The 21,372-nt window shown below is 39.7% G+C and overlaps 1 protein-coding gene across 1 annotated transcript in view; it reads left to right on the forward strand.

Moving 5' to 3' along the window:
- The window catches only part of LY75 (lymphocyte antigen 75), a 114,848-nt gene extending 94,170 nt beyond the window's left edge, over positions 1-20,678 (forward strand). The window contains exons 27-35 of the mRNA XM_075529667.1: positions 777-944; positions 4,156-4,272; positions 4,970-5,164; positions 6,422-6,648; positions 8,617-8,785; positions 9,955-10,104; positions 16,745-16,867; positions 18,199-18,366; positions 20,433-20,678. Of these exons, the coding sequence (XP_075385782.1) occupies positions 777-944; positions 4,156-4,272; positions 4,970-5,164; positions 6,422-6,648; positions 8,617-8,785; positions 9,955-10,104; positions 16,745-16,867; positions 18,199-18,366; positions 20,433-20,611 (1,496 nt within the window). The 3' untranslated portion in view covers positions 20,612-20,678. The remainder of the gene's footprint in view (positions 1-776; positions 945-4,155; positions 4,273-4,969; positions 5,165-6,421; positions 6,649-8,616; positions 8,786-9,954; positions 10,105-16,744; positions 16,868-18,198; positions 18,367-20,432) is intronic.
- The last annotated feature ends 694 nt before the right edge of the window (positions 20,679-21,372 follow it).

The raw sequence follows: 21,372 nt of genomic DNA on the forward strand, positions 1-21,372 counted from the left end.
TCAGCTTGAGTTGGGAGTGCCATCGCTCGTCCAATCAGAGAAGGTGGTTTCAGGGCTTCCAGATACCCATCTTTGTGGGTTTGTGGGAGAAACCAGAAATCACTTCATAAGGTGTCAGAAATAGCTCAGCTGGGAGGGGCTTAGAAAAAAAATGATGTCAATTTACAGAGAAAGAGAAAGGGTTGTTGTGAGCTGGGGAAGATTATCTCTTCAATATATTAAGTCCGTTTGATTTATACTGATGAGCATATCTATATTTACATCTTCTTGAATGCTTAGCTTTCTCATGAAATAAAGAGACCATAAACAGATTTTCTAGATGCCAAATTTTCAGCAGTCTTTCTGTTTGCTTTGGTTAAAGCAGTCATTTATTTAAAACTTCAGGTATTTTAGCAAAATACTCCCTTAAAAGTGGGTAATATGTCAGTACCAAGAAGCTGGCATTGGGCTCTCAAAGTTATGGCTCGGTGCTTCTTAGGAAAATGTCCATGTGGTTTATTGAGGTGACAACTTAGAAGCAGCATGTACCCTAAGAGCACTGCGTTTTTACTATTTTTCTTAGCAGGAGTAAGAGAACTGCCAAATAATTTTATTTCTACAGAAAGCCAGTTATAACATCAAAAAGCTGCACCCTTAAGAGCTTTAGCAGGGAGTGAACGGCACCGCTTCTTGGCTTCCTGAAGAGTGCCTACAAATCAAGTCCTAACGACCAGCAACAGGATGCAACGCTTATGCCTGAACTTAGCATTCTTTCCATTAACTCTTTTTTTTCCTAGATGAGACTGAAAAAGAGATCAAACCCGTGGAAAATGTTAAATGCCCCTCTCCTGTTCTAAATACTCCATGGATACCTTTTCAGAACAGTTGCTACAATTTCATGATAGCGAAGAGTAGATACCTGGCCAAAACACAAGGTGAAGTTCATTCCCAATGCCAGAAACTGAGTAAGTATACCAGACTGCCATGGTATGTTGAGTCATGCTCACTAAGATGCACACAAACACACACACAAAGTCGTGTTTGTTATAGACTTTTCTGGTTAGTTTAGCACCATGGTCTTAGAAATATGCATCCCATACTGTTTACAGTATTTGCCACAAAGCGGTAAAATCTGTGTTCGATTAAAATGGAAAGCGTGTGGTGGTGTCTTTTTTACTCGATCCATTAGAGCACGGAGTGGCCTGTTTGCTTTTGTGTGTGTCAACATGAGGGGTTCACCTGAGCAAAGAAAAGAGATGGCCCTTGCGGAGCAGAGAGCAGATGGCAAATCTAGCTAGACTGGGGAGACTGAAAAGTGGTGACTCTGAAAGGCCAAACGCTGACATAAGCTAAACAGAAACCCCTATCCCGAAGAGAAGTACACATTTTACAAGACGGAGCTGCCTACCTCATCAGACCAGAAAGTCAAAGGGTTAAGCAGGATAACTAGGGTCATCTCAAAGAAGCCTCCAGAGGTGGTGCGTGACTCAGGGCTCGGGGAATGGCCAAGCAGTTGTGTTGGCAGTTCCCACCAATCTGGCAGCTGGACCAAAAGGTCTGGCAATCTCCCATAAAGGTAACAGGGTAGGGAGCCCGATGGGGCAGTTTTACTGTGATATGGTCTCACTATGATTAGGTATTGACCATGGTACGACACAACAAGTGATATCAGAACACAGTGATTCAGGATGCCCGCCACCGTTTCAGCCAAAGAATGACTGAGACCTAGCTGGTTCGAGAACGTCTCAGTTTATTTCTGCAAGCACTTTACAGAAGGAAACCATGGGGTTGGATTCTCTACCTCCAAATTGATTCAAAGATTCAGTGAAAAGCAATGTTTACCAGGTTTGTTACAATGAACAGAGGACTTCAGCATCGGGACAAAGGAGGCATGGTTCACAGAAGCAGGAAGCATCCTTGGGCCTGTCCCTCCCACGACCTCAGGCTCCTTTGCTTATCGAAAGGGCCTTGCTTGCTCAGATGGGTTTGTTTGCCCAGTCTTGCTGAATTAGAACACCCTTACTGATTTAAGTTTAAGAGGACGTGTTACTGCAAGTTGGGAGGGGAGGGGGCGAGGGAGGATGGTTACATTTTCAGTTGTAGCAAACTAAATTTAAACGGGCTAAATCCCAGACTATGTTGCATTTCTACTACTTGGTTAACTGCAGGCTACCTCTTTTTCCCAGCTCCATCAGAATGACTCAGGAGCCAATTAAAGAGAGCCCCATTAGCCAAAGATGGAACAATTCGAGTGACTAATTTTAAGGATGAAGACGACCATGGATTCAAACACATTTCTTAAAAAACTCTTAGAATAAAAAACTGGCAGTGGCAGCAAACCCAAAAGCAAACAAGTGAAATTTTTATCGATCTTTTTGGAGACAGGAAAGCAGTCCATTATTCTTAAAGTTGGCACGGCATTAACTTCTATCCGTCTCTCCCAAGCAAACTGTGCCTCTGAGAAACCGAATTGTTGAGAGTCCTTCCTCTCTGGAGAAATAGTCACGCTGATACATGAAAAGGGAATGATCGCATTCAAATGCCAAGGCTTTTATAAATCTCTGATGAAACTGCGGGCCTTGCACTGGCCATCAAAGACATCGAACATGAAAAGAGAGCTGCCAGACGTTCTATGACTCCTGCGAGCAGCACCCACTACTTGCTGTGAAGTATTCTTGCCAATATAATCGCGTCTTTAGATCTATCACCAGGTTGCAAGAAAGGTTCCCTGGCTGAAATTCGGTTAAATAACATATTCTGAAGGCTGTGATAAATTACGTATTCTCAGGGTGCAATCAGCAAAAGCTAGAATGTGGAAAACTGCACTGGGCAGATAGGCTGGTTTGTTCAGTTCGTGCAAGAAAATGTAAGAGAAAGAAGAAACCCATGGACCAAAAGGAACTTACAGAGTATGATGCTGAAATGCATCAGGTGGACATTGGATCTGGATTTTGAACAAATTTTACAGAACAACTGGGGGGACTTAACTACAACTGGATAAAGGACCCCTGTCATAAGCATTGGCTTGCTCACTACAACATGGTTCAAACTAGGGATGCGGCTGCCGACTCCCATAGATATTTACACCCTCGGAAACTTCTGCATCAAATCTACTTCCTTGGCAGTGGGTTTGTTTTGTTTTTGTGGGGTGGCTTTTAAAATTTTTTTTTATTATTTGATAGTAATATATATTTATATATTGAAATCTTAAGTGTGATTTTTTTTTTAAAGAAATGTGAATTCTCAACTTCCAAGATTCTGCCTTTATTTCTTATGCAATCTACTGAGGATTTGAACCCGGAATGATGGAGCTATGAAATTTGTAGAAAGTTCCTGTGGAAAATATCAAGCTCTTATGCCCCATAGGGAGGTCTATAGTTGGCGAGACAAGAGAGACTTTTCAGTTTTAAGAGTAGGTGGGAAATGCTGCACACCTGAGGCTCCTCTTCGGCGTTATCCACGGTACCGTCAGAGACTAAAGGCTTCTACAAGTACTGGCATCAATCAACGAACTTAGCTCTGTTTAAACCTGTGTTATGAAACCCTCTTGTTAATTTCTTGAGAAACATACTTTGGAAATATAAAGTCTTTTTTCTCCCTAGCAGTGATCCCTAAGAAAAAGGCAGATCTTAAAGCCCACCTAAGAGGCTTCTCTTACTATACAAGACCCTTTAACTATATTTCGTTCATATAGATGGGTATGCGCCAACTGGAAATGGGCATTAACTACTCTGCTACTAATTGTCCACGACAAGAACAAATTTATCACCCAAAAGGTTGAGGACTTTTTAACTCATTTGTTTTAGGACCAAACCAAACTCACTGCCATCAAAGTCAATTCTGATTCATAGCAACCCGATAGGACAGGCTAGAACTGTCACTCATTACAGGAGTAGAAAGTCTCATCTTTCTCCTGCGGATCAACTGCTAGTTTTGAACTGCTGACCCCGTGGTTGGCAGCCCAATGTGTAACCACGATATAACCAGGGCTCCTAATTTTAGAGCAGTGAGATATTATTTTGAGATATTTTTAATTCATAAGCCTTTCCTAATTCCCCACTGTCATGTAAGATTTGTATTATATCAAACTGGGAGGTGAAAATATTTGAAAACTATAAGCAAAATAAAGTGTCTGGGTATATAATTCTGAAGATTATTGACTTGTCTATTTAACAGATCCCAAATCACACATTTTGAGTATTCGAGATGAAAAAGAGAATAACTTCGTTCTTGAGCAGCTTTTACACTTGAATTATATGGCTTCATGGGTGCTATTAGGTATAATTTATGAAAGTAAGTTGTTAATATTTTTATTTTATCTCTATAGATACCAAAACCGTTTTTTGTGTCTTCATTCTTCCATTAACATACCTTTACTACCAAGCTTAGATTGGTGGAAAATAATTTTCTTTCTCTAGGCTCCATGTTAGCAACTCAAAAGTAGCTCAAAATGATCACATTCTCCATCAAGTTTCCAATATTTGCCTTTTCTCTCTACTAAGTATGTGAGATGAACAAGAACAAAACTGCCCTTCTACAAATGTGCTATAAACACCTTTGGGTGGGAAATGCAGATAATTGCATGTATTCAGTAGAAAATGCGACACATGATCTGAAAATGCGATAGAATGTTTGACATTTGTCCTAAATCTCAGCTACGCTATGACATTAAAAAAAATACAGATTCTATTAACGGGGCAGAGTTTCTGACCACTGTAGAAACTCAGCTAGAGTTGGCCTAAAAAAGTCAAAAAGCTATGTTCATTTCCATTGCATTTAGATTTGTATGTAAGAGAAATGAATGCTGGCTTTTAAAAATGACAAAATGCTGAGTTGTTATTGCAGTGATGGGATTGAAGGTAAATTGTAACTTTTGTGTCTGGAAGTGTGTTTTCTAAATGAAAAATAAGCATGGGTTGCTCTTCTTAACTGTAATTCAAGTCATGATTTCATATCTAAGCAGAGTAAAAAAAAAATGTTTCTTCTTCAGAAAATTCTCTCATGTGGTCTGACAAGACCATGCTGTCATATACAAACTGGAGAGCAGGAAGACCAGCTGCGAAAAATGACAAGTTTGTTGCTGGCTTGAGCACTGATGGCCTCTGGGATTTTCAAACTTTTAATTTTATTAAAGAAAGAGTCTATTTTCAACAGCACAGCATTATTGCTTGTAAAATTGAAATGGGTAAGTGTGCTAATGTTGGATTTTCACTCCAGGGAAAGAGAATATCATTTTTCTTCATTCTTGCTCAGTTGGCAGCTTTTTCTTAGAAGCGCCAGCTAGTGCAAATCACAGTTTCCTTTGAATGCCGCCCCGGGATCCAGTTCTGTGTGGCGTTCCGTGGAGGACAGGGAGGAGGAACATGACATGGTCCCCGGTGTCCTGGCCTCTGACCTCAAGGAGGAAAATATGAATTGTTTTACTGTTTTAAATACGTCAACCTTACGTTGTTTGGGGCAGACTTAACTTGGGAGGAGAGGGAGCCAAAAGAAATCTATGAGAACTGAAGTAATTAAGAAATGACTTGAGGGGGAGGGGAAATTTGCAGTTGGTCCATGAGGGATGCATGGTATTTTTAAGCAAATATGTATGTGTGGGTAGAGATTTGACATTCCACGTGAAAAAAATTCATGTCTCCCAATCTCACCTAATTCCTTAAGGAAACCTATTTTATGATGCATGTGACTTAAATTTTTACACAACTTCAAACTTTTCTTACCGCCCTCCATTATCACAAAGCCCGTCTCCTTGCGTGCTGCTTGCTTCTCCCTTCACGGCGCTGCCTGAACAGCTTCCTGAAGCTCTGCTTTCACCAACAGTCTCCACAGGCCCCCTATTATCAACCATCAATTATCAAATGAGTTCATGTAAGCATTTGAGACTTAAAAACAAAAGTCTCCGTCCTAAAATCCACGGCCTCTCCAAGCCACACTGACTCCCCATCTTGTTCTGGAAACATCCTTGTCTCCATGAGGCTCATGGCCTCATCATATGCATAGCGTACGCCCAGCCTCATACTGATACCTTCTGTAAAATGTTTTGTTTGCTTCTACTCTTACCTAGCCCTACAGACATTATGAGGCTTCCTGAATTATCTGGTTCAGTGAATCACACTTTCTCCAATCAGGTTAACATATTCCAGCGTGTAATTGTTTTGTCCTTATTCCAAGTATTGTAGTTTTCTATTCATAACTAACTTAGGAGCCCCTTCAATAAAAGCTATTTTTATATATACTTTTAAATTGACCAGTCAACAATAATTATCTAAGAGTCTATTCTGTGTCTTGTGGCAATATGAAAAATCCATTTATCTCCCTTACTAATGAGCCTCTCGGGTTATTTTAACTGTTGAAATGATTGCATATCCAGTCTCACGCAAAATATATTATTTTTAAATCATTTAAATTTAGACACTAACACCTTTTTATTTACACATTATAGTTGACTATAAAGAAGAATATAACAGTACTCTGCCTCAGTGTATTGCACATGAAAATGGTATTTACCATGTTATTCAAAAGAAGGTAACATGGTATGAAGCATTAAACCTATGTTCTCAAAGTGGGGGTCATTTGGCAAGTGTCCATGACCAAAAAGACCAGCTCTTTCTGGAAGATATTACAAAACGTGATGGATTTCCACTATGGGTTGGGCTTTCCAGTCATGACGTAAGTATGCATTATGTGTGTTAATTATAAACTAATGTTCAATAGACATTGTCAGTTGAAGGCAGGAGTAGAGGTTGTGGGTGGGGTCGGCGTAGGCAGGGTCATGATCATAGGTAAGACACATGGATCGTGGGCTCGTTTTGCTGTTGCTGTTATTTGCCTCGCTTTGTTTTCCAGAAAGTTTTCAACCCTGTTACTTTGAGGATTGGAAATAAGAGCATAACATCTTAATTCAGAGTACAGGCATACCTCCGAGATAGTGCATATTTAGTTCCAGACTACCACAATAAGGCAAATCACATGCATTGTAGTATTCTCAGTGCATTTAAAAGCTATGTTCTGACTTTGCTGTAGTCTGCTAAAGAGCCCTGATGGTGTTGGTCTGCTGACCGAAAGGGCAGTGGCTCAAAGCCGCCCGATGTTACATGGGAGAAAGATGAAGCTGTCTGCTCCTACAGAGACTCCCAGCCTTAGAAACCTTATAGAAGGTCACTATTGGTCCGAATCAACTTGATGGCTGTGAGTTATTTGTGCTCTTGGTTTTTGTAGTTATGTGCAATAGCATTATGAAAAGTTTGAAATGTAAGCATTAACAAACCATAACCCAGAGACATGAAATGAGGACACGCTGTTGGAAAAAACGGTGCCAAGAGACTTGCTTGACTCAGAGTAGCATCAAACCTTCAATTTGTAAAAACTCGCAATATCTATGAATAACATAAAGCCAAGCAGGTCTGCATGCCATCAAATTGAATCCTGGCACTTAATCTATTTGTAAAGGGAGGTGAGTTCATGGCCTAAAGTGCAGCTACCTGGGCCCAGCCAGGGTGCAGCGGGTTCAAAGTTCAACTACAGCTTTGTGACTCATTTAGGGAAGACGAGTTGAAAACCTGGTGGAATAACATAGAGTCAGAAAAACCTGAACTTGGGTAATCATTGAAAGTCTTCCTTTTGTACACTTGGTAACCATGGACAAATTATGTAGCCAATGCAAACCCATTTGCTCAACTCTAAAACTGGGGTAATACTTAATGACAAGATTGGACTTTAGTGAAGATTAAGAAGAATATATATGTGTATATATGTGTGTGTGTTTCTGAGTAAAATTCTTGCACATCTTAAGACTAATAAATGTATATTTTCTTCCTACTTGTTTAAACACTATTTGAGATAAATCTTTTGCTAGTGAATACATCGTCTGTGTCATGATTTGAGTCTTACTAACTTAATATTAATATAAATATACAAGCATATTTATATAAAAGTATATTTTGTACCTAAAATTATGCCTGGTATGCCAAAAATAGTCATTGATTGAGATTAGAGTTATATGCCTAACTTAAATCATAATAGAGCAAAGTGGGGATAATAAGAAAGAAAAGATAGCAAATTAGGATTACAGGTTTCAATGAAAAACACGTAGTCTTTCTGTGAGAGTTTTCTGACAAGCATTTTCTTTCTCCAGCTCCCTGCTGTCTGGTGGCCTTTATAATATGAAAAATAGAGTCAGAGAAACATTCAGGATAACAGGAAGATTGGAATCATTAACCTGGAATTGTGGCAAATGAAAACCATTTGCACATCATTTAATTTCAGGTGTTATGTAAACTCATCCTTTGAAGAAAGAAATCTAGCGGCAGAGCATCCTAACTCTCGCCTCCCAGTTCCATGCCCCACTAACAATGTGGCAGAGCCAATGTCTCAATTCATCTCCATAAGGAGCGAGACCCTGTGCAACGAGATGTAGACCTACACCATGAAGGTCCTCTGTTTGTGAGCAAACAGTTAACACCTCATTCCACCATCGCTCTTCTGAAATAGACTTTTCTTATTGTGACATCAGTGAGAGTTTAAATTCAGATCACCAGTGTGGTGTCATTCCAACATTTCTTGAGGTACACATGCTATTCTTTGTGTGTTTCGTGCAGTCGTGCATCTGAGTCCAGGTTATGTTTATCCTTAAAACAGGGAAGTGAATCAAGTTTTGAGTGGTCTGATGGCAGCGCATTTGACTACATCCCATGGAAAGGTGAAAAAACGCCTGGAAATTGTGTTGTCTTGGATCCGAAAGGAATTTGGAAACATGAGAAATGCAACTCTGTTAAGGATGGCGCCATTTGTTATAAGCCTAAAAAACGTAAGACTTGATTTTGAATACATGTCTGTTTACTAAAATGATGGTGTTCAAATTATTATTATAGATTTGAAATACATATATTTGTCCACAAATCTTATGAAAATGATTTTTATATTTTATAAATAGAAAGAAATACAACATATCTATTCAGGGAATTTATTCCCCAAAATTATCAATTGGTCTATCATTGGGTACATTTTCCCCTAAAAATTGTGACTTCTGTTTTCATTCAGTAATATTTCTCAAAAGCTAAACTGCTCCTTGAAAAGCAGGACATGTAAGTTTGGTAACTAGCTCATCTGATTGATCAGATTAAAGTCTCTGCAGAGGCAGGAAGCTGGTGGCAGTCTAAAGCTTTGGTTCTCTGGGCTCCCCTCTGAAGAACCTTCATAAAGGATCCAGCATTTAGAGCTTGAATAGTCAGGCAGAAACAAATGTGAAAATATAATCTTTGGAAATAGATAAATAGTAGACAGTACTGGATGGACAGATAGATATAAGACAAGGAGACTATGCAAATAATGAATAATAAAGCTATCAAGAACTGATATCTTTGTTATTAAGTCCAGAAATAAATGCAATCTTCCTTTTTTGGGTGGAAGGCATGTAAGCCCTTCCGACATTGCGATTGGTTAATAGGTATTCCCAGTGTAAGCGATGAAGCAGAACACAAGTCTAAAGATTGCTGGACTTTGGCTGCACGTAGGGGGCTTTGCAGAACTTGAGGGTTTAGGTGTAGGCTCCCTGGGTACATCTACGTAACCAAAGCCCCATGCTGGGCCACCACACTGACAGGGCTGTGGTTGAATTAACTGATGCATTGAAATCATCTTGAAAGGGAACAAATTGTTCTTGAACCAGAGAGGGCGGTGCACACAAAAAAAGAAAGACATCCTAGAAGAGACCTAGAAACAAAAACTTAGGGTTTGGGAGCATATTTTTCCTTAACAGGAAATTAAAATAAAAGTGGGGAGCGACTGGTGTTCCAGAAGTTAACTAGAACTACCCTCTTAGAGGATGCGCACTGTGCCTTTCTCCAGCATGGCTGTGGAGGGAGAGCTTTCTCCCCCACAGGAACAAGAATTTCAAACAGCAACGTGTAAGGAATATAGGAAGGGCCGTCATTTCTCTCCTCGGCATTCTCACAACTGTGTGGTTCATGTTTATAGCTAAAGAGCAGACCGCTTATGAATATTCCTCAAGGTGTCCAGGGACAAAAATGAATGGGTCACCATGGATCCAGTACAGGGGTCACTGTTACCTGTTTGACCAGGCACTGCACACTTTCTCAGAGGCCCAAGAGTTGTGTCCAGAACTTGGTGAGTTAAAAATCTCTGATTTGCCTTGATACAATTATCTTTTTCATACAATTGTTTTCTTTCCTTTTTATTTTTCTAATCATAATATTGGGGGCTCATAAAACCCTTATCACAACCCATACATACTTCCATTGTGTAAAGAACATTTGTGCATTCATTGCCATCATCATTCTCAAAACATTTGCTCTCTACCTAAGCCCCTGGCATCAGTTCATTATTTTTCCCCTCCCTCCCCACTTTCCCCTCCCTGATGAACCCTTGATAATTTATAAATTGTTATTTTGTCATATATTACATTGTCCAGTGTCGCCCATCACCCACTTTTCTGTTGTCTGACCCCCAGGGAGGAGGTTATATGTAGATCCTTGTTGATCGGTTCCTCCTTTCCAACCTATTCTCCCTCCACTCTCCCAGTATCACCACTCTCACCACTGGTCCTGAAGGGATCATCTGTCCTGGATTCCCCGTGTTTCCAGTTCCTATCTGTACCAGTGTGCATCCTCTGGTCTAGCCGGATTTGTAAGGAAGACTTGGGATCATGATAGTAAGGGGGAGGAAGCATTTAGGAACTAAAGGAAAATTGTATGTTTCATCGTTGCTACACTGCACCCTGACTGAGCCATCTCCTTCCCGTGACACTTCCATAAGTACGTAAGTACGTCTCTCATCACCCAGTTACTAATTAGTGAGCTTAGCTGGGCCAACAAAAACGCAAAGAAACATGGGTTGTCGATCCATTCTGCATTAGCAGCGGCCCACATTATGGTCTGTAGGTCAGAGGGACAGGACTTATTTATCTACAGATCAATCTATTTGAAAAAGAGAAGCTTAATCACCGTGTGCAAAGAATCCTAGGGAGATCACCGAAGACCAAGACTGTTTGCGAGCAGCTTGGAGTAGCAATTTAGCCAGGCGATAGCACTCTCTGATTTATTTTGCTAACAGTTGCGGAGAAACTAGACTGGTTTTAAAATATCCTAGTTACGGCACGGCTCCGTGATGGGCACTTGACAAATGAGAATTGAAACTAAGCTAGTGTGTGCTGTCAATATGTTCTGAAAGTCACAAGACTCTTCCTTGTAAAAGAGGAAGTAGACTTGCTGCAAGGTAGGGTGGAGGCTAAATTCTTTTCAAATTTTTTTATTTTAATAAATCATTTTAGTGGGGGTTCTTACAGCTCTTATAACAATCCATACATCAATTGTATCAAATACATATGTTGCCATCATGCTTTTCAAAACATTTTCTTTATGCTTGAGCCCTTGGTATCAGCTCATTTTTTCCTCTCCCTCATGAACCCTTGACACTTTATAAATTATTATTATTATGTTCATATCTTACACCTACTGCTGTCTCCCTTCACCTATGTTTCTGTTGTTCCTCCCCCTTGGTGGGAGGTGGGGAAGTGCGTTATATGTCAATCATTGCGATAGGTTCCCCCTTTCTCCTGCCCCACCCTTCCTCCTACCCTCATGGTATCACTACTCCCATTATTGTACCTGAGGGGTTCATCTGCCTTAGACTCCCTGTGTCAAGAGCTCTTATCTGTACCAGTGTACATGCTCTGGTCTAGCTGGATTTGTATGGTAGAATTGGGGTCTTGGTAGCGGTGGAGGAAGCATCAAAGAACTAGAGGAATGTTGTGTATTTGATCAGTGCTGTACAGCACCCTGGCTGGCTTGTCCCTTCTTTGGGACTGTTCTGTGAGGGGATGTTCAATTGTCTACAAATGGGCTTTGAGTCTCCACTGAGTGAAACACCACCACCACCACCACCACCACCACTTGTTTGCATCAATATGATTGTTCTGGGTCTCCTGATGCCTAATACCTGATCCCATCGACAACTTGTGAGCACACAGGCTGGTGTGCTTCTTCTAAGTGGGTTTTGCTGCTTCTCAACTAGATGGTTGCTTGTTTATCTTCAAGTCTTTAAGATCCCAGACTCTATATCTTTTGCTAGCCGGGCACCATCAGACACTAAATTCTTTTCTTTCTTTTTTTTGAGGCTAAATTCTTAAAACTATGTTTCCAATCCTGATTTCCACACTTAGCCAAGTGACATGGGAGTTGCACAATTATATCTTTTCTTATCTAGATTATCAGAATGAAATAATACTTGCTTCAAAAGTTGGATTGTTGTAAGAACAAAGGAAAGGAAATAACATGTGCAAATATGGCAGAATGCCTTTTGTATTGTGAGGATTTAACTATGCTGATTATTGTCAAGATTGAGTTTGACTTTCTAAATCTGTTACTGGCTACCTGTGTAAACAGGACTAACTTATTCAGTGGTTCTCAACCTTCTTAATACTACGATCCTTTAATACAGTTCCTCACGTTGTGGTGACCCTCCAACCATAAAATTATTTTCGTTGCTACTTCATAACTGTAATTTTGCTACTGCTATGAATCAGGCGACCCCTGTGAAAGGGTTGTTTGACCCCTTTGGGGGTCATGACCCACAAGTGGAGAAGCGCTGATTACTTATTTAACCTCCTTGAGCCTCAGCTTCTTCATCTGTAAGATAGTGATACTTCCTCTACTCATCTCTGAAAACGCACTCTCTTCAAATAGATTCTGACTCTCAGTGACTCTGCAGAGCAGAGTAGAACAGCCATGGTGGGTTTCCAAGATTTCAAATCTTTTATTAATTTTTTTTTAAGATTTCAAGTCTTTAAGGGAGTAGAAAGCCTCATCTTTCTCCTGGAGAGTGGCTAGTGGTTTTGAACTGCTGACTCCGTGGTTAGCAACCCAGTGTGTAACTCAATGCACTATCAGTATTTCCTATTTCCTCTGCAAGGTTGTGTAATATTGCACAATATAAGTATACAGCACTTACACTCAGAGGGTGCGCAGAGAGAACACAAGTGAAGGTCTTCCTTGAAAAAAAGAAAGAAAACCAAACTCACAGCCACCGAGTCCATGTCAATGCACAGCAGCCCTCCAGGATGGGTAGAACTGCCCCTGTGGGTTTCTTTCTCTCTTTTTGAATCATTTTTCAGGGGCTCGTGCAGCTCTTATCACAATCCATCCACTGTGTCAAGCACATCTGTACATATGTTGCCATCATCATTTTCAAAGCATTTTCTTTCTTTTTGAGCCCTTGGTATCAGCTCCTTTCCCCCCTCCCCCACACTCCCTCATGAATCCTTGGTAATTTATAAATTATTATTTTTTTCATGTCTTTCACTGATCCATGTCTCCCTTCACTCATGTTTCTGTTGTCCTTCCCCCTGGGACAGGGTTATATGTAGATTATTATGATCGGTTCCCCCTTATGGGTTTCTGAGAGTGTAACTCTCGAGGAGTGTAACTCTGAGAGTGTAACTCTCGAGGAGTGTAACTCTGGGAGTGTAACTCAGGGAGTGTAACTCTTGAGGAGTGTAACTCTGGGAGTGTAACTCTGAGAGTGTAACTCTGGGAGTGTAACTCTCGAGGAGTGTAGCTCTGGGAGTGTAACTCTCAGGGAGTGTAACTCTGGGAGTGTAACTCTGGGAGTGTAACTCTAGGAGTGTAACTCTCAAGGAGTGTAGCTCTGGGAGTGTAACTCTGAGTGTAACTCTGGGAGTGTAACTCTGGGAGTGTAACTCTGAGTGTAACTCTCGAGGAGTGTAACTCTGAGAGTGGAACTCTCGAGAAGTAGATACAGCCTCATCTTCTTCCTGCCCTTCTTACAATGTCTTCCTTTCCCACCAAAGAAAGGCTTTTGTTCCAGTATGTTTGGGTTGTTACTGTTGAAGTCTATTTGGTTAACCCCCAAGTTTAATTATTGTTTTCTTCCTAGTCCCTTACCTATGGCTGGTAAGAATACTGTTACTCAGTGAGTTTAGGGTTACCTATCAAACTCCAGAAATACTCACACACTCAAGCACTACATTTAAAAACTTATTATGACTCTAGCAAAGTACACTTAAGGTAATGTCAATAATGATGTCCCAATATCCCAAACCTATTTTCTTTTATTTTTATTTTACCAGAAGCAAACTACGTGCAGAAAGAGTGCTAAATATAGATGGAGTAAACCAGTACTTGTGCCATCAAATATCTCACTTATTGTAGCTAGCTAGTAAGATACCTGACAGCGGGTTCCTGGGCTTTCTTGATTATGTAAACGTCTTTGGCTGTGCATCAAAGACATCACAAAGAACTGAAATTCCAGAACACTTCATTGTGCTCCTGCAAAGCCTGGACATACAGGCAGTCATTTGAACAAAATAAGGAGACACTGCATGGTTTAAAATTGATAAAGGTATATATCCTTTCACCATAATTATTTAGTACGTATATTGAGCAAGTAATCTTAGAAACTAAGCTACATAAAGAAGAATGGACATCAGGAGTGGAAGACTCATTAACAACCCTGTGATATCAAGACGACACAGCTTGCTTGCGGAAAGTGGAGAGGATTTAGAGTACTTACTGATGACGATCAAAGACTTCAGTACGGATTAAGCCTCAATATAAAGAACCAACAAGTAACATCATGGTAAATGGAGAAAAGATTCAGGTGGTCAGGATTTAATTTTATTTGGTCTTACATTAACACGCATGGAAGCAGCCATCAAGAAATAAAAATTATGTGTTTATTGCATTGGGGAAATCTGCAACAACAACAAAGACCTGTTTCAAGTGTTCAAAAGCAAAGATGACACTTTCAGAACTACAATGTGCCTGATCCAAGCCATGTGTAAGCAGGCTATGAATAAGGAATGCCAGAGAAGAATAGATATCTTTGAATAATGGTGTTAGCCATGAATATTGAACATACTACGGACTTCCAGAAGAGTGGGCGGATCTGTCTTGGAATAATTACATCCAGAATGCCCCTTACAAGGGAGGATAGTGAATGTATTTTCATCTAAAAATGGTCTATGCATGTATACTTTCTTTTTCTAAACAGTATTTGAAGTGTCCTAACATTGGCTAAATGAATGATACTCTCAATAGTGATGGAAATGATTCGTAATGTTTCCCAATAAAAGAATAACGATGCCTCTAAAGTGGACCAGGGGAGATGTATAAATCAGAGCTATATGGGTGGATTTGGGACTCACACTTACTTGAGTCCTAATCTAAGAGCAGCTCGTTCTTCCGACATGGCCTTGGTCGGCACGTGCCCTCATGAAGGGAACCCTAAGCGTGGGAGTGCCACTGCGGTGAAATCACATGATGCTTGGCTAGCAGGAAAAAAAAAAAACAGGTTTGTCTTAAATCAGGTAGCCATTGAAGTGAGGCGACAGTTAAGTGCTACAGAAGAAGCACAACAGCCTGTGTGATCCAAGGACTGTAAATAATAAAATTCAAGACCAAAGGAGAGAACAATATTAGAACTTCTATTGTGAGCATCCAGTTTGCAGAAGGCTAAGGATGGCAGTGAAAGCAGAGTCCCCACTTGAGTGAAGCCTCCATGAATTCCCTCCGGCCATGGACCAGGGATGGCAGTGGCCGTGCCATCCGAAAGAGGGCCCGGGAAAGTGGGCTAATGCACCTTGTCACGTGTTCTCCCTTTTGACCCATTTCAAATTTGTTCTAGTTTTAGTATTTTCTGTTATCTTCACAACTGAGGTTTTTCTATGCTTTATTTTGTTGTTATTTGGGGTTTTGTTGGGGTGTTTGGTTTTTTTGGTATGTTTTTCTTTATAAAAAATCCAGGAGAGGTAAATCTATAGAGACAATAGCTAGATTAATAGTTTCTTCATGTTGTGGCAGGGGAGGTTGGGAGGAATGGAGCACTATTCATAACGAATACAGTATTCTAAGATTGATGATGGCAATGGTTGTACATTTCTTTTGAATATGTTTGAACTATTGAACTATGTGAATTATGTCAATAAAACTGTTAAAATTAAAAATAACTTTTAAAAAAGAAGTGAGGATAGTGAGACTTCAACTGTGTACAGTGGACATATTATTAGGAGGGGCCAGTCCCTGGTGGCACTGTCAGGTAAGAACTGTCAGGTAACCTCAAGGTTGACAGTTCAAACCCATTAGGCACTCAGCAGAGTGTGAAGGTCTTTCTCTTTCTCACTGTCATTCCATTGCACCAAGTATGATGTCCTTCTCCAGGAGCTTTAATCTACTGGCATCAAATACATTCTGACCCATGACAATCCCACATAGGATTTAAATCTTCATGTGGGATTGTCATGGGTCAGAATGTATTTGATGCCAGTAGATTAAGGCTCCTGGAGAAAGAGAAAGACCTTCACTGATAATGGGCCAATACAGTGATGGCAACAAGGGACTCAAGCAGAGCCAGGCATGTGCAGATGGCACAGGACCGGCAGTGTACACAAGGTCACCCTGAATAGGAATCAACTCGATGGCACCCAAGAGCAGCAGTTCCCATACAAAGATTCTTCTGGTTGCAAAGTTGTAAGGAGAAAAGATACGTGAAATAGATATGTTGAAGCAACAATTTTTATACAGCACTTCAAAGTTCTAACATTTTTAGGAAGCTTTACTTTTAAAATATGGCATTTATATCGATTGTTTTATTTTTTCTGTGTAAAGTTTGAAGTTCTCAATAATCTTCATGATCGTTCCCCCCCTAATCCCCACTCAAATGGCTGGTTAAGAAGACAACATTTCTCCATTTTCATAAAGTTAATTAATGTGGACCTTCTTTTCCTCAACAGCTCATTCTGCATCTATTATTAGTATAGAAAATGAAAATGAGAATAAATTCGTGAGCAGACTGATTAGAGAAAATCATTACATCACCAAGAGGGTGTGGCTCGGGTTGTCTCAACATTCTGCTGGTAAGTGACGTATTTGTGTGCACAGTACACAAAGAGAGCGCTAATTTGTCCTAAATATCAAATCCGCCTCGTTAATGAATGCCCAGTGGTAGCTGGTTCAAATGTTCTCAGTGATGAGTACACGAAGTCTATTTAGTTAGACTGGCGCATCTGGAGGCTTTCAAATTCTGAAGGACTAAGTCAGTAGCTTCTTAGTGATAAGAGAATTCACTAATGAACAGAAAATCAGATGAAACCAACTGGAATTTCACTGGAGGCTTATTCCTAAAACCCTTGGAATGCCTCATTAGTGTGTCTGTCTCCTGTAGCAAAGTCACCATCTCCCCACTAAGAGCCCATAGCCTACTTTCCTAGAATTCTAGTGTCTGTCACTCAGCGCTTTGGCAGCTCACACGGTACTCAGAAAGTTCTCTTGCTGTTCTCTTCGCTCTTGGAGCATTTTTACCATAAATCAAAACTTAAGCCTGATATAGGTATTTCCCCAAAATTCATTTCATGAAATCCCAAGAATTGATTCAAAACAGATTTGTGGAAAATTTCTTCAATAAGAAAGAATAGATATAGAGCAGAAGTGAAATTGGAATTGATAGTGAATTAAGAGCAAGAATTTGGTGGATAGGAACACATATTCACAGTTGACTTTTATGTAATTGAAATAAGCATGAATTCCAAAATATTAAATACTTGTGCAAAAGTTGGCTTCCTCCATGAGATGCAGATTGTTTACACCATCTCCATGTGCACTGGAAAACAAAAATGGAGTCATGGAGGGACCTTTCGAAGACTACCATTGCAGACCCTCCCTTCTCACTAGCCCACCTTTTATTATCATGGGTGGATGGATCTTTAGATGGATCTTTAGGAATCTATTCCATACAATATGCAAGCATTCGGTACTTTCATTGGAATGCACAATTCTTTGTTGTTACTTTCTAATAAAATGGTGACCAATGACGGACATGTTCTACATCTATGCAGCCCGCTAGAATGCTGACCTGTGGTTTATAATGTGACTGGTGCAACAGAAAGACTTCTTTTCTGTTTTTTCTTCAGGTTTAAGAAATGTAATTTTAATAGTCACATCGGACTGCCCAGGACCCCAATGTCCGCTAGTCGATTTCAACTTGTAGTTACCCTATAGGACAGAGTAGAACTGCTGTTCGGGGTTTCCAAGAATGTAAATCTTTATGGGAACAGACAGCCTCATCTTTCTCCCATATGTGACTAGTGGCTACCATTTTGGACCATGTAAATTAGTTGTACGAGCCTTACACATTTCTAACAAAATTTTAGTGTCCGTAAACATAGTTGTATTTAATTTCTTTCTTCAGACAAGTCTTGGAGTTGGTTAGATGGATCTGCAGTGACATTTGTCAAGTGGGGAAAGAAAAACAAGAATAGTGATGGGAAATGTAGCATTTTGTTGGCTTCAAATGAAACTTGGAAAAAAGTTGAATGTTCGCATGGCTATGGGAGAGTTGTCTGCAAAATCCCTCTAGGTGAGTATGCTGGCTGTCTTTAGGGTCATTTTGCAGAGCATGGTTCAATTACATGCATAGTGTTTTGCTGGATCCTGAAATAGTCAATCCTTGGGGACTTCAGTTGGTGGAAATATAGAATTAAAGATAATGGAACTTTCCCATGAATCCCGAAGCCTTTTCATGCCAAAATCTTGACTTCACCACAGAGGTCCTTTCCTGGAATATAGTCATTTGATTAGAAGAGGAAGTAAAGGTTCAAGATGTTCATGTTTCCCAGATGGAAATTCTTTCTGCATAAAGATAGAGCTGCCAAATTAGGAAAGCAATGTTTTCAATTTAAGTGAAAATATCTTTAATATGTAACTTACTATGTAGTTTGAATATGTAATAGCTTAAAGATCTTTTTCTGCAATTAGTTATTGTGCTTCTGCATTTCTGTAAGATAATGATTAACGACGGCACTGAACAACAACATGATTAACTTAGAACCATGCAAAAACCAAATTTAATTGTGTGAAAAACCCTAGGTATCTGTAGGAAATCATAAATTTAAATTATGTTTCATCATGAATTGATGCATAAAACTATTACCTCAACTTCATTTCTGGGAAAAGGTTCTGAATTTTTTATAGCAACATTTTCTAAGGTCTGACCTAAAATTGTCCATTTTGATGTATTAATATGAAACTCCAATTTTAGGTGATTGATATCTAGAAATCTATGCATTGACTCAAAAAATATTTAGGGTATCTACTATATGCCATATTCCAAATACGCCATGAGGATACCTGGTGACTCAACGAAGTAGGCTTTGGACTGCTAATTGCAAAGTTGACAGTTCAAACCCACCAGCAATTCCATAGGAGAAAGTTGAGGCTATCTTCTCCTGTGAAGATTTACAGCTTCAGAAGCCCTGTACAGGGTCACTGTGAATCAGAATCGACTCAGTGGCAATGGGTTAAGTTTACTACTTGTCAGGCCCTATTCTTTGTGCTGGGATGTACCAATAAACCAGGTAAATTAGGTTCCTGTTCTCATACAATCTAGTGAAGACAGATGATAGCTAGAGAGATAGACAGGTAAATTTTTTAAAGAGAAAGAGGTGTCCAATAGTAATAAACTCTGTGCACAAAACGGAAGGGTGATATGCTTAAGGCTAGGCAGGTAGATTGAATTACTAGGGAAGATGTCATATGACAGGAAACAATAGAAGTGGAATATGAAGGGACAGCCAAGCAAGGACCAGGGGAAAAGGCAGCAGGATCAAGGCATATTGCGCTTGCTGAAAGCTCCAAGGGAGAGTAGAAAGGTAGGCAGGTACCAGATTTGTAGACTTTGGAAACATGCATCGAGGGCTCTAGTTCTATTATAAGTGGAATGGAAGGACCTAAGATTGGGGAGTGAATGAGGGCAGGGTTAGTAAATCAAGGGTGGTGAGATCAAGTTATCTTTTGTACATTTTGAACAGCCCTTATGAAAATGAGATCTTCATATAGCAACATCTAGTATGCAGTTGAATGCATGAGAGAGGGCAAAGGACTGAGAGTCTTGAGCTTAGAGATGGTATTTAAAGCCGTGGGGCAGAATCACTCCATCTGAGGATTGCACCAGATGGATAAGGGTGCTGGGACCGCATGTGAAGTTGAACATCTAGGAATATGCGTTCAACCCAGAGGCTTCAGTCATTTTTAATCAAATAGACCTTTATTTGAACCTAAGGGAGTAAAAGATGAAAATTAAAACTTGTAACAAAGTTGTTTCTATCAAAGGAGGGTAATGGACTTGGAGTGGCATTCCCAAATGGTGGAAAAGTAAGAATGACGAAAGTGCTTTAATTTCTTTGAAAGGAATTCCTCTCGCACTCAAGTGGATTTGAAAAAGAAACACTTAAACATGTAAAGAATGCGTTTAAGTGTCTGAGAATGAATTTTAATTCTGTGTTCATGTTATGAAGCAATTGTACTTTTTGAATTTCACAGGCAGAGGTTAAGTATGTGACACTCAGCTTAATGTACAGTCAAGAGTAATGATCACTTCTCCCTTTTGTATCTCCACTTCCGATGTCAACTCTCTCCCTGTACCAGGACCTGATTACAAAGCAATCGCTATCACACTTTCGGTGCTGAGCATCTTAGCTGTCATCGGTGGACTGATTTGGTGGTCCTTCCAAAGGAACCGGTTACACTGGGTGGGCTTCTCATCAATCCGATATGAACAAGGAGCGGATGAAGATGAGATCATGCTTCCTTCTTTCCATGACTGAGCTCTGATATAAGTTTGCTGATTTGCACTAATGTGAAGGGAAAATGAGCCATTAACATTTTTTCTAGTGTCAGTATTTGTTCCAAAATAGAAGTCTTAAGTACTTTTTTTTCCCATTCGTTCAGTTGTTATGCTGGTATCCACAATTAATTGCCCACTAAATGTCATTTTCATAACTCTACTTAATACAACAGAGAAGCTGGAACTGAAGCCCAAACTGTTGTGGGGTTATAAGCTTAATGTCCATTTTCTCTGTAAAAATGTGATTATTAACTAGGATGCATATGTATATTTTAATGGCATTTTAAGAAAACATTTTTAGATTTAATTCAGCATATTATAATACTAGTTCACACATCTACCTTTTAATGTTTAAGAGCATCTTGCCTAATTAAAAAATAATACCTCAAGGTATAAACTCAACTGTAAATAATATCAACATTGTTTTAAAATAGTCATTTGTGGCATTTGGGGGAAAATTATTAAACAAAGAGCATGCTTATTTTTTATACAGCCAAATGATACCTCTTGGCAAGATGCTTCTTGTGATAATCCAAAGATCCTTCGTAACAAGATTATTTAACTGCAAATGTTTTGTCTAGTCAAACTTATTCATAACATAGTGATCATGTAAAGAAAATGTAGCACTTGTTTTCAATTCCAAAGTGTGGGAACATTATTTTGGATTGAGAATGTGCCCCTTTCTGTGGCTGTATATTTTTATCTCTTCCTAAATCCACAATTTGTCCTTTTTAACAGTCA

Source organism: Tenrec ecaudatus, chromosome 13 (assembly GCF_050624435.1).
Source record: "Tenrec ecaudatus isolate mTenEca1 chromosome 13, mTenEca1.hap1, whole genome shotgun sequence".
Classification (NCBI taxonomy): Eukaryota; Metazoa; Chordata; class Mammalia; order Afrosoricida; family Tenrecidae; genus Tenrec; species Tenrec ecaudatus.